Here is a 13,707-nt window from a genome sequence, read left to right on the forward strand (position 1 = left end):
TAAGCTATTTGAACATTTGCTTTGCTAAGTGAACAGGCTCTACTCCTTTAGTAAATGAATCTCAAAAAGTTTACTCTTTTGCCTGGTACACATGGGAGTTTTTTTTTCATTCAACCCAGCGGGCTGAACGAATACAAACTGACAGGTCACTGTACTAACACAAGCCATGTTACTACAGCAATCTCCCCACTGAGCTGTTGTATTCTGACAGGAGGACTGTCCAACTACCAGCACACAGTGAGCAATGGCTACCAACACTGATCGGATGCTGTTTTTTCAGCATGCCCATTCCATAAAAGGTGGTCGTTAGACCAGCTTCTGTCAGACAGGCTGCTCTACACACGGGCCGAATGTCGGCCGGTTTCTGTTGAACTGGCCGATACCTGCCTATATCTGGTCTATGTGTACCAGGATTAAGGCACAATGATAACTAATCCCAGATGCATTTTTACATCAATTTCTGAAATTGAAATCTATTGAGTCATTGTACTTGTGGCCAGCATGGATGAACCAGTGAAAGGAATATGTGTTGAATGTCTAGTGTTTTTACTAGATCACAAGTGGCATGCAATTGCAGAGGATGAACTCATGTGAAACACATTTGCTAATTTATAGACATACATCTGGGGGGTATATGAATGCATAGAACATTGTCATGCTGCAGATGAAACGCATTTCTATAGCATGACAGCCAAGACAGAAAAAGCTAAATTAAAAAATGGTGTGATCACAGGGGTGACTGACAGTCACAGAACAATATAGACTATGTGTAGCGAGATCATACGAAAGCTGGTATGGAGACATGAATCACTATTGAATCATCCCACAGGAAATACAGGAGGGTATTTAGTTTAATGGAATAATGTGATTATGGCCAAAGTGTCAAGCAACAGACAAAATCATTACTCATTCATTTTAGTGGTATGTGTAATTTAGTACCATATTGTGCTATTGTCATGCACATTGGAAATGTTTTCTCTTATATAGTAATACCAATTTTACGGTCTGCCAATATAAGGTACAAGGGACAAATCAAATTATAAAAAGTACACATAGAAGTGGGCACAGAAAATGTTAAACTTTAAGTGGACACACACAAATATGTGCAAAATTTGATAGTCTAGTTTAATATGTAGCAGCAGGACACATGTCTTGCCGCTAAAATGTCTTTCAGTGCTAGGGTTTTGAATTTAATTTTGCATATTTTTATGTAAGTTTCCTCCCCATACAAAATATTTACTAAGGTCTGGTGTTTTACAATATGCTTTCCAAAGTTATCAATACATATATCTTTATAACTATATCTACAGACCAAACATTGTATAATACTGTATTTTCAACCAAATATATCATTCTTCTGAGACATGGTACTAAAAAAAAAAAATGATCAGGCTACAATTGCTGACCTCTTATTTTTAAAATGCTAGTTGACTGGCTGTCATATGATTTATCTTTAATACTTTATGAATCACTGGTTAGAAATAAGCAGATCAGGAGCATTGGCTTTACTTGGACTTCACATTCTGCATGTTTTTTTTCCAGTGATTCGGGAAGTAATGATATCAGAAGAAGCCAGGCTAGTAACAACTTCTAAGGAGGTAAAAAATGGCAGCTCCCTTTTTCTCTTATTACAGTTTTCATTTAAAGGGAACCTCTTAGGACAAAAAATATAGTATTTATTTATTTCAGGTATTTATATAGCACTCTAAATTTAAGCAGCGCATGTACATTCACATCAGTCCCTGCCCTCAAGGAGCTTACAATCTAAGGTCCCTAGCTCACACTCATACATACACATACTAGGGCCAATTTAGACAGGATCCAATTAACCTACCAGCATGTCTGGAGGGTGGGAAGAAACCGGAGGAAACCCACGCAAGCACAGGGAGAACATGCAAACTTCAGGCAGGTAGTGTCGTGGTAACTAGGGATGAGCCAGATGTTCAAGTCGAACATATGTTTGACTCGAACATTGGGTGTTCACCTGTTCACTGAACAATGAACATTATGTGGTGTTTGCGGCAAAGTCGAAAAGCCGCGGAACACCATTAAAGTCAATGGGACACTAACATGAAAAACCAAAAGTGCTAATTTGAAAGGCTTATATGAAAGTTATTGTCATAAAAAGTGTTTGGGGACCTGGGTCCTGCCCCAGGGGACATGTGTCAATACAAAAAAAAGTTTTAAAAACGGCCATTTTTCAGGAGCAGGGATTTTAATAATGCTTGAAGTGAAACAATAAAAATGAAATATTCCTTTAAATATCGTGCCTGGGGGGTGTCTATAGTATGCCTGTAAAGTGGCAATTTTCCCCTTGTTTAAAACACTACCACGGCAAAATTATATTTCTAAAGGTAAAAAGTCATTTAAATTGTGGCTGTAATGAATTGGGTCTCGGCAATATAGATAAAACTCATTGAAAAAAACGGCACCCCCCCCCCAGTCCATTACCAGGCCCTTTGGGTCTGGTATGAATATTAAGGGGAACCCCGAACCAAAATTTAAACAAAAAAATTGAGTGGGGGTCCCCCCAAAATCCATACCAGGCCCTTCTGGTCTGGTATAGATATTAAGGGGAACCCTGCACCAAATAAAAAAAATGGCGTAGGGGTCTCCCTAAAATCCATACCTGACCCTTTATATCAAAATACATACCAGGCCGCAGGAAAAGAGGGGGCGACGAGAGAGCGCCCACCCCCGAACCGTACCAGGCCACATGCCCTCAACACGGGGCGGGTGCTTTGGAGTAGCCCCCCAAAGCACCTTGTCCCCATGTTCATGGGGACAAGGGCCTCATCCCCATAACCCTTGCCCGGTGGTTGTGGGGGTATGCAGGCGGGGGGCTTATCGGAATCTGGAAGACTCCTTTAACAAGGGTACCCCCAGATCCTGCCCCCCCTATGTGAATTGGTAACGGGTACATTGTACCCCTACCATTTAAGAAAAAAAAAGTGTCTCCTGTCTTTTTTACTATTTTTGGCACTTTTTTTGTGAGATGGTAGGGGTACAATGTACCCGTTACCAATTTACATGGGGGGAGCTGGGATCTGGGGGGTCGCCTTGTTAAAGGGGGCTTCCAGATTTTGATAAGCCCCCCGCCCACAGACCCCCACAACCATCGGGCAAGGGTTGTGGGGATGAGGCCCTTGTCCCCATCAACATGGGGACAAGATGCTTTGGGGGGGGACCCCAAAGCATCCTCACCATATTGAGGGCATGTGGCCTGGTACAGTTCAGGAGGGGGGGCGCTCTCTCGTTCCCCCCTCTTTTCCTGCGGCCTGCCAGGTTGCGTACGCAGATAAGGGTCTGGTATGGATTTTGGGGGGATCCCTACGCCATTTCTTTAAAAAAAATTGGCGCAGGGTTCCCTTTAATATCCATACCAGGCCCTTGGTATGGATTTTGGGGGGACCCCCAGGCAAACTCTTTTTAAAATTTTTGGTTTGGAGTTCCCCTTAATATTCATATCAGACCCAAAGGGCCTGGTAATGGACTGGGGGGGGGGGGTAACCCGTGCCATTTTTTTCAATGAGTTTTATCTATATTGCCGAGACCTGACAATTCATTACAGCCGCAATCGGTTTTAAATTACTTTTTTTCCTTTAGAAATGTTGGCAAAAGAGCAGAAGATAGCGGAGGAGCCTGGCAGAAGAGCCAGAGAGCGGGAGAAGAACTGGAGAAGAGGCCGGAGACCGGGAGAAGAGGCCAGAGAGAGCGGAGAAGAACCGGACACTGGGAGAAGGAGCCGGAGAGAGTGCAGAAGTCGGAAGAGATCTCCGGAGCTGCCTAATAATTTACTTTAAAAACCTGTCCAGTGTGTTTTCTTTTATGGACACTTTTTCCCCCAGGTGAATGGGTAGGGGTACGATGTACCCCATACTCATTCATATAGGGTGGGGGGCCTTGATCTGGGGGCCCCCTTATTAAAGGGAGCTCCCGGACTCCGATAAGCCCCCTGCCCGCAGACCCCGACAACCAATGGACAGGGTTATCGGGAAGAGGCCCTTGTCCTCATCAACATGGGGACAAGATGCTTTGGGGTGGGGGGGGCCGCAGGGCACCCCTCTTCTCCAAAGCACCCACCCCCCCCATGCTGAGGGCATGTGGCCTGGTATGGTTCAGGAGGGGGAGCGCTGCTCATCCCCACCCCCTTTCCTGACAGTCCGGGCTGCATGCTCGGATCAGGGTCTGGTAAGGATTTTGGGGGGGCCCCTACGCTGTTCTTTCGGCGTAGGGGGTTCCCCTTAACATCCATACCAGACCTAAGAGCCTGGTATGTTCCTGGAGGGGAATTCCCTCTCGCGCTCGCTGCAATGGGAAAATGTGTTTTTCCTATTGCAGCGAGCGCCAGATGCACAGTACTCTGCCGCCGAGAACCAGCATGATCCGCACTGGAAACACATTCTCATGGGCAGGTACTGTATGTCACAAGAGCTGATTAGCTCTGATTGGCCACAGGCAAAGTCGCCTGTCCTAGGGGCTACTTGAAGTCATGTTGTAAGTTGCTCAAAGTCGCGTTGAAGTCGCCTTGCAAAGTCGCGCTGAAGTCGTGTTGCCCCTGTGTTAATCGGCACTCAGGAAGATTTACTAAAACTGGTGGACGCTGGTGGAATCTGGTACAGCTGTGCATAGTAACCAATCAGTTTTTAACTCTGTCCAATGAATGTTTTTATCCTTTTTGTTTACAGTTCTACATGTTAATTCTCATGTGCATTACAAGCCTGTGTCTTTAAAGTGGAGTTCCACTCGTTTGTAAGTTTAAGCACTTTTTGTTGCTGCTGACTTTGAATAAACAGACACTCACCTGTCCCATGGTCCAGCGGTGCGGCCGCCCGAAGCCTCACTCCTCTCCCCCTGCCTCTCTGCAGCGCCAGCATTGCGAGTGTGGGCATCCGGCTGTGACAGCTTGTGGCTTCACAGCTGCGTGTGCACTGCACATGTGCGAGCCGCGCTCTCCTAGTGGCCAGGCAATTTTCTGGGACATGTTACATGTCCCAGAAGATTGCAGAGAGAGAGGGGGAGAGGATGAGTCGCCTAGGGGGAGAGGAGGAGTCATTTAGGCAGTGATGCGACGAGAGCAGGAAGTGGGAGCTGGCCACCTGTCAATACTATCCAGCCCCCCCACAATAAAATGATATGCCAAATGTGGCATGTATGGGGGTGAGGAGTGCTTAAAGCGGAAGTTCCACTTTTGGGTGGAACTCGGCTTTAACTTTACATAACAAGTGCCTTGAAAATGTGCACTTGACAAGTTTTGCATGTTGTCAGATATATTTTATTTCTCGGCTTCCCTCAACGGTAATGGTGACTTGTCTAGCACAAACAGAAAGCACACAGAGTCAAGCACACAGGGTCCAGGACTCCCTTGTCATCAAATATGTGCCTGTTCTTAACACACTGACAGTTAAAGGAAGATTTACATCTCCCTGCACCAAATAATGAGAAAAAACACATGTGACATGTTCTTGGCAGAAAATGAAAGTAAGAGCTTGATAAATCTGTAAAAAACAATAATCAGATGTATGCTGCAAATGCTTGGCTTACCTGAACTTGCTGTTTCTGAGTTTTCAGCATATTCGGGTCTATTGAAAGTGGTCCAAGAACACTTGCCATGAGTTCTTTCTCTAAAAGCCATTGCTTTAACTGGGCCTCGGCTGTCTGGAACAGGGCCAGGTCATTTGATGATTCTTCCAAGATTTTCTGCCTTTCGGCTGTCATCTGGGTGATCTCTGTCCAGGAAGATTCTGCAGCACCAAACAAATTGAAAACTTTTATACACAGTGACGAAAGATCCTGACAGATAATCAAATGTTAAAACCCATCTCTAGATAACACCCACAAAGAAGCCACCTCCTGTAGGAAGAAGTGAAAAGACTCCGACTGGAGCATCATGTTACCACAGATTTAGGGAAAAAGGGCTCCACTGTAGTAATTAAAGGGGTTGTTGATTATTTGAGTCTGCTTAGGGTTCCTGAGCATGATTGCTTCCTCTGCCCCTGGAAGAAGCTTCCAGAACATAGAGAGGGGGATTCAAATGATCAGCTGAATATTTATCATACCCTGGCAAAAGAGCGAGAAGACAGCGGACAAGACTCGGCAGAGGCAGAAGACAGCGGCCAGAGGGAGAAGAACAGGAGAGGGCTAGAAGACATCAGCGGAGAAGAGCCGGCAGAGGCAGAAGACGTCAGCAGAGGAGTCAGTAGAGCCAGAGAGGGGAGAAGAAATCGGAAGCGATGCCGGAGCTGTCCTAATAAATTACTTTAAAAACCTGTGTACTGTGTTTTATTTCTGACACTTTTTTTTTAGGTGAATGGGTAGGGGTACAATGTACCCCATACTCATTTACATAGGGTGGGGGGGCCAGGATCTGGGGGCCCCTTTGTTAAAGGGGGCTTCCAGATTCTGATAAGCCACACTTCCGCAGACCCTGACAACTAATGGCCAGGATGGTTGGGAAGAGGCCCTTGTCCTCATCAATATGTCCTTACCCCCTTTCTTGACCTGCCGGGCTGTGTGCTCGGATAAGGGTTTGGTATGGATTTTGGGGGGACCCCATGCCATTTTCTTGACATGGGGTTCCCCTTAAATCCATGCCAGACAGAAGGGCCTGGTATGGTCTTGGAGGGGGAACCCATGCCGTTTTTTTTTTTTTTTTTTTTTTATTATTTGGCATGGAGTTCCCCCTAAAGATTCATACCAGAGATAAAGTGCCTGGCATTATCGAGATCAAAGTCGGATCCCCGTTCATTGAAGTCGAACGGATATCAGACTTCAAGTCACAGGGCAAAGTTGGATCCACAGTCGTACGACTGTCGTGTCGTACAAGTGTGAACCCAGCCTAAGTGCTTTTATTTGCTTTAAAATCCTGCCAAAATTCTACAAATCTATTCCGTGCTATGTAATGTTTAGGAGGGGGTCGTGGAGTACTGTTTAATATAATTAACTCTGTCTGAACTGTAATGGCAGATCAATGTTGTCAGTTGAAGTGAAGGTGAAGTAGATGTGCACACTGTGTGTCCTAACAAAGGGTTAAAGATCTCAAGGCTTAGGTTTTAACTGCATGCTAATGTACTTTACAAAAGTGTGCCCCTTACCTTCACTGTAGGCAAGGGACACACTACAATAATCACTGCAATCTTCCAAGTCTCGTACCGAGGAGCTGTCCCACTGCATATTGACCACAGGGGGTCACTTGCTTGGCACCACTGCTTTCCCTGAGCGAGGTGAAGAGGAAAGGTGGTGCTGTCCCCTGGCTATTTATTAAGGTAAACAGAATAATTGCTGTTCATTTTGCCACACTTTGGGTTTGATTTACTAAATGGTAGCCAATCAGCTTCTAACTTCAGCTTGTTCAATTAAGCTTTGTTAATAGAAACCTGGAAGCTGCTTGGTTTCTATGCACAGCTTTACCAGATTTTGCACTCTCCCGTTTTAGTAAATCAACCCCTTTGTCTATATTTCAGACAAGCTGACAAAAAAGGCACCAGAGTGGCAAAATGTGGCAAACACAAAGCATATTTTCACATATTTTTACCATATATTGACAAATAAGAAAAATAATACAGAGAAATATATTTCATGGATTTTTTTTTTCAGAAAATATTGTCTAGTATTTATATTTATTTTTTCTTAATCAGGTAATATTTTAAAACCTCACTCCCAGCAAAATTTTTCTTTACCCATTCCTGCCTCCCACCCTCCTCTAATACATCCTGCTAGGTGTTATGCTGTGCCTGTCTGGTGAAGCCAGGTGTACTCACCTGAGTTCTTCCATTCAGATCCATTTCTGAGGGGACTGCTAATTCAGCTTCACACATTAGCCCTTGTCAGCTGCTCTCAGTCTGATGGTAGTCTTTTTTTCCTATCCTATGAGCGCCTCTCTGCTGGCCAGCCAATGGGAATTGCCCATGTCACATAGACTGTGACACCCAAAATAAGGACTGCTCCAGGATGTAAACAGTGAGGTGAAGGATCCGGCATTGAATGATCATGTGACAGCGGCTTAGTAAGTAAATAAAAACAGGGATTTAGATAGAAAGATTTTTTTTTTTAAACCCAGCAGTTGAATAAAGTGGGATGGGTAAGGGGGTTAATTCGATCCTACAGTTGGGTTTTAACTGAGGGCAAATGAACACTCAAAGTGGTCTTTTTATTGCCTACTTTGAGAAAAAAAAACTAGAGACATTCAGGAGCACTACAGAGTTTACTACCGTGAAAAGAAAAGCATATATTTTCTGGATCAATATTACAAGGATATTTAGTTCAATATTCTACAAAGAAATTGTTGATGCTTTCATCGTGTTATATTGTTATATGTCTTTGGGGAGATTTTCATGCAAGGCAGCAATAAAACAGAAACAGCAGAACATTTAATGATATACAGTTTCTTTAAGATGACAGATTATTTAAAAAATCCCTACCATTACCCGCTGTTAAAAAGTAGCACCATGCCAATATAAAACATGACTGTGACCATTTCTTATAAGTACAATCCACAGCAAATGCTTTGCCAAATAAAAAGCAGCTGAATCTATGCTACATAGGTGCTGGATTTTGTCCGTATCTTGCTGGTAGACACCCTCTCTTTCAACAGATGAGATCTACTCCTTTTTATGTTAACTCAAAATTACAAAATTACCTAATTTTCCTATTTTTGTATATCTTAGTAAATTATCTGCGATGGGAGAATTATCCTCAAAGTGTCCTATCATAGCCACCACAGAAAACATACCTGTAGACAAACCTATTAAATAATATGTGTAGACCCTATATAAACGTAAAGTATATGTAAACCCTAAATTATGAACTTAAGTTGGTTAAAACACCTTAACATAAACTGCCCTTTCTATTTTAACTAATTTGTTGTTTGCACCTTGTATTCCTCCTTTGTTGCATCTCATGGCTGCTGATTTTCTACAGCCTCTTTACAGTTACTTCCTGTCTACATGCATGCACTCCAGCAGTGGCTGCATGATATTTCTCAGGACAGGTTTCCAGATGGTGACAACAGTGGACTATGTCTGTGTATTGCGTATTAAAATGGCCACTTTTAGTCTCCATTAGAAGGCCATGTGACAGAGTTACAGTGCAGGACTTTTGGGAGAAAAGAACAGAGCATTGCCACTCTAAAACAAGAAGTGCCTGAGCAAGGACCCTAATGACAGTATCACCCAGTATTAGTTTAAATAAAGTTAAAAATGTAAAACTATTGTAAGTGACTTATTTGGTTATACTTTAATATCCATTTGTATATGTAATATGACTGTTTGGGAACCTTTCTGTTTTAAAGTGAAAGTAAGCTATTTTTAAAATGATGAATTACTGGTGCCAGGAGGTTCTGAGGTTTTACAAAAAACTGAAAAAATTCCATTTGCATTAAATGAATGCTTCTGACAGGCGAAATCGTTCATCATTGTCTTTTAGGAAAGGTCAGCATGGCCTTAACCATGCTTTATCTTGTATAATAATACTCAGATTGTGCTGGCATCAGTCATGTATGGCTTACTGCACGCAGCCATTAAACAAATAGGATGATTTAGGTGAGAACACTAAAAAATTGTGAATATTTATCTAAACTATTCAGTCATATTAAAAGCAAATTTTTTTTTTCATTTTAAATACCCAAATAAGGGCACGTTTCACGTGACTGAATATACTGGAGCAAATATTCGCACAATTTTTTAATCAAGATTCTCAACTCCTCTAGAAAATCAGCTCAACTATCACCCAACAAATAACTTCATGGTTTGATTTGTAACACTGCAACAGGTATAAAACAAAAGTAAAGGAGGGTTATAAGCCATATAAATCTAGCTCATACTGTATGGTGACCAGTTCTTAAAATTAAAATCTATATATATCAATAACTAAATTTCTATTTTTCAAGGCAGAAAGCATTGTTCTAGAAGTAGACATGTTGGCCACACACACAAAAATGTTTAACCTAAAACTATGTAATTACTCATCAATGTATATCAAAGTCCATACCCAAAATTAGTATAAAATGTAAAGGGCTGAATGTGCACATTACATTTCCTCTGGCCATAAGATGTGGAACACAACATGGGAGACTCCTGTGCACTGGAATTTAGCACAGCAAATTATAGACAGTGGATGTCTACACCAATAACTGCCATAACCATGTTTTATTATAACAGTTTGGCTTTGGTAAGTTCATTTATCTTTGTCAGTTCATTTTTTCAAAGTATACAAGCAGTTCTATTTGCAGCATACCAGCTTCACTACTACTTTATCTGTGCATCAAACTAATACATCATAGTGTAAATAAATGGAATTTGACATTACAATATATACATGTCTGTCTTTTCAGGATTATCCTTTTCACATGTTTTATTAAAATAGAATTTTTATATAAATCCCCTAAAACAAAATTACTTGTACTGTATGTCTTATTCTGGAGCTCCAAAAATTCCACAGCTTTCTCTTTGTGAGAAGCAAGGTAGCATGTCAAGCAACAACTCTACATGTATTTTCTAATCATTAAACCTACTGACAGGGGTGATTTTGAATGTATCTATGCCTTAGTGCATAAAGGTAACCACATACTGATTATAAATCCTTGCTATCAATTGTCCTTCCCACTAGTAATAAAACACAATGATAATAGTCCCACCATTACCAAATGCAAACTTAGACAAGCCTTCTTGATCAGGACTAGGGTGATATAGGCATCCTAGTGGCTGCAAGCTGTACCATCTCATTGTACAATGATTACCGTCTGGTAGTATATCATTCTTACATATCTCTCTCTATATATACAGTGATGTGACAAATAAACTCACAAATTCATGAAAAAGTATACAAAGTGCTCATGTGCAATAAATAATGCAAAAACTCATAGTTGGTGAAAACTCGGTATCAATAACTATTTGCATAACAATATATGAACTTATATCATATATCTTAACTTAACCTATATATATAACTTATATAACTTATATATTTGAAAAGTTAATTCAAAGTCCACAGACCACAAGACAGACTGGTGCCAGTGCAAATCGCTTACCAGAGGATTTGATATGAATGCAAAATGTATAGTGGGCTCGATGACTGTGAATTGTCCAGCCCCTGAAGCAGCAAAGGAACCCCAAAATATAACATTTGCACCACCAGGCTTTACAGTTGTAATGCACTTTGGAGTAGGGATGAGCATGGGTTCGGTCAAACCTGGAAGGCAGTTGTCAGTGCCAGACCAATGAGCTTATGGTATGGAATTCCCTCCCCCTTCACATAAACAAAAGGGTGGTTATGCTCTTGAGACCCTTGGCCTAATATGACCACATGGTTCATTGGTCTAGTAATGACAGCTGCCTTCCAGATTGGTCCAAATTAGAGCTGCACAATTAATCGTTAAAGAATTGAGATCACAATTCTACCCCCTCCCGATCTTAAAAAGCATTTCCTCAATTCGGGGCAGAGTTCTCTGCTCAAGCTGACAGCTGTCAAAAAAATAACCAGGCAACCTGCCAAGATTCTCACAACACTGATTAGGGGGAGATAAGGAGAAACATTGTAACATGTAGTTCTTTAGATTTAATGGGGTGAACGTCTGTCTGTAAATTAGATCAGTTTAACCACTTAAAGACTAAATAAACCTTTTTCTGACACTTGTTGCTTACAACTTAAAATCTGTATTTTCTGCTAGAAAATTACTTAGAACCCCCAAACATATATATATATATATATATATATATATATATATATATATATATATATATATATATATTAGCAGAGGCCCTAGAGAATAAAATGGTGCTTGTTGCAATATTTTATGGCACATGGTACTTGCGCAGTATTCTTTCAAACGCAATATTTTGGGGAAAAAAATACACTTTAATGAATAAAAAAAAAAACTAAACAGTAAAGTTAGCCCAATTTTTTTGTATAATGTGAAAGATGATGTTACACCACAAGAATCATGAGGGAACCACCATATACACCTCTCCTACAGCGCCTCAAAAATGCGGCTTACAGGACTTTTTTTGGCATTCTGCCAGCGCACCGCTCCATTGTGGAAGCACTTGAGCTTTCACACTGGAGTGAGAGGAGATGCTCTTTACAGGCACTATGCAGGCGCTATTTTTAGCGCTATGGCCCCTGTAAAGCACCTCAGTGTGAAAGCAGCCTAAGCAAAAAAATTGTGATTCTCATTTTAGCCAGAATCGTGCAGCTCTAGTACAAACCCATGTTTGGAGCCTATCCCAATCTCATCTCTAGTTATGAGGTTCTTTTCCTAAAATACTGTTTATACAGTATCTCACAAAAGTGGGTACTCCCCTCACATTTTTGTAAATATTTTATGACATCTTTTCTTGTGACAACACTGAAGAAATGACACTTTGCTACAATGTAGTGAGTGTACAGCTTGTATATCAGTGTAAATTTGCTGTCCCCTCAAAATAACTCAACACACAGCCAATAATGTCTAAACCGCTGGCAACAAAAGTGAGTACACCCCTAAGTGAAAATGTCCAAATTGGGCCCAAAGTGTCAATATTTTGTGTGGCCACCATTATTTTCCAGCACTGCCTTAACCCTCTTGGGCATTGAGTTCACCAGAACTTCACAGGTTGCCACTGGAGTCCTCTTCCACTCCTCCATGATGAAATCGCTGAGCTGGTGGATGTTAGAGACCCTGTGCACCTCCACCTTCCATTTGAGGATGCTCCACAGATGCTCAATAGGGTTTAGGTCTGGAGACATGCTTGGCCAGTCCATCACCTTTACCCTCAGCTTCTTTAGCAAGACAGTGGTCATCTTTGAGGTGCGTTTGGGGTCGTTATCATGTTGGAATACTGCCCTGCACTGCAGCCCAGTCTCCGAAGGGAGGGGATCATGCTCTGCTTCAGTATGTCACAGTACATGTTGGCATTCATGGTTCCCGCAATGAACTGTAGCTCCCCAGTGCTGACAGCACTCATGCAGCCCCAGACCATGGCACTCCCACCACCATGCTTCACTGTAGGCAAGACACACTTGTCTTTGTACTCCTCTCCTGGTTTCCGCTACACACGCTTGACACCATCTGAACCAAATAAGTTTATCTTGGTCTCATCAGACCACAGGACATGGTTACAGTAATCCATGTCCTTAGGGCTCTTTCACATGGACGATCGGTATGTCCGTTTTTTATCCTTCCGTTTTCGGATGAAAAACGGACATACATGTATCCCTATGGAATAGCGGATGTCAGCGGATGAACGTCCGCTGACATCCGACCCGCTCCGATCCGAAAAAGTGTAACGGAGGAAAATCCTACTTTCCATCCGTTTTCGTATCGGATCAGGTGATGATGGACTCTACGGTCCATCATCATCCGATCCCCCATAGGGGAGAGCGGCGCTCTGACAGGTCCGTCGCTGCACAGTGTGCAGCGACGGACTTGTCATCTTCCTGCTCAGCGGGGATCGGCGGAGCGATCTCCGCTGAGCAAGCGGGTGTTCACGGGGCGGATCATCACTGATCCTCCCCATGTGAAAGAGTCCTTAGTCTGCTTGTCTTCAGCAATCGGTTTGCGGGCTTTCTTGTGCATCATCTTTAGAAGAGGCTTCCTTCTGGGACGACAGCCATGCAGACCAATTTGATGCAGTGTGCGGCTTATGGCAGCACTGATACCTCTATTTCCCAAAGACAACCTCTGGATATGACGCTAAGCACGTGCACTCAACTTCTTTGGTCGACCATGGC

At 42.3% G+C, this 13,707-nt stretch overlaps 1 protein-coding gene across 13 annotated transcripts in view; it reads right to left on the reverse strand.

Moving 5' to 3' along the window:
• DST (dystonin) overlaps positions 1-13,707 on the reverse strand; it is a 690,079-nt gene that overhangs the window by 193,702 nt on the left and 482,670 nt on the right. For all 13 annotated transcript variants that reach the window (XM_073626702.1, XM_073626693.1, XM_073626691.1 and 10 more), the window contains one exon: positions 5,545-5,744. In XM_073626702.1, the coding sequence (XP_073482803.1) occupies positions 5,545-5,744 (200 nt within the window). The remainder of the gene's footprint in view (positions 1-5,544; positions 5,745-13,707) is intronic.

This window comes from Aquarana catesbeiana, linkage group LG04 (assembly GCF_042186555.1).
Source record: "Aquarana catesbeiana isolate 2022-GZ linkage group LG04, ASM4218655v1, whole genome shotgun sequence".
Classification (NCBI taxonomy): domain Eukaryota; kingdom Metazoa; phylum Chordata; class Amphibia; order Anura; family Ranidae; genus Aquarana; species Aquarana catesbeiana.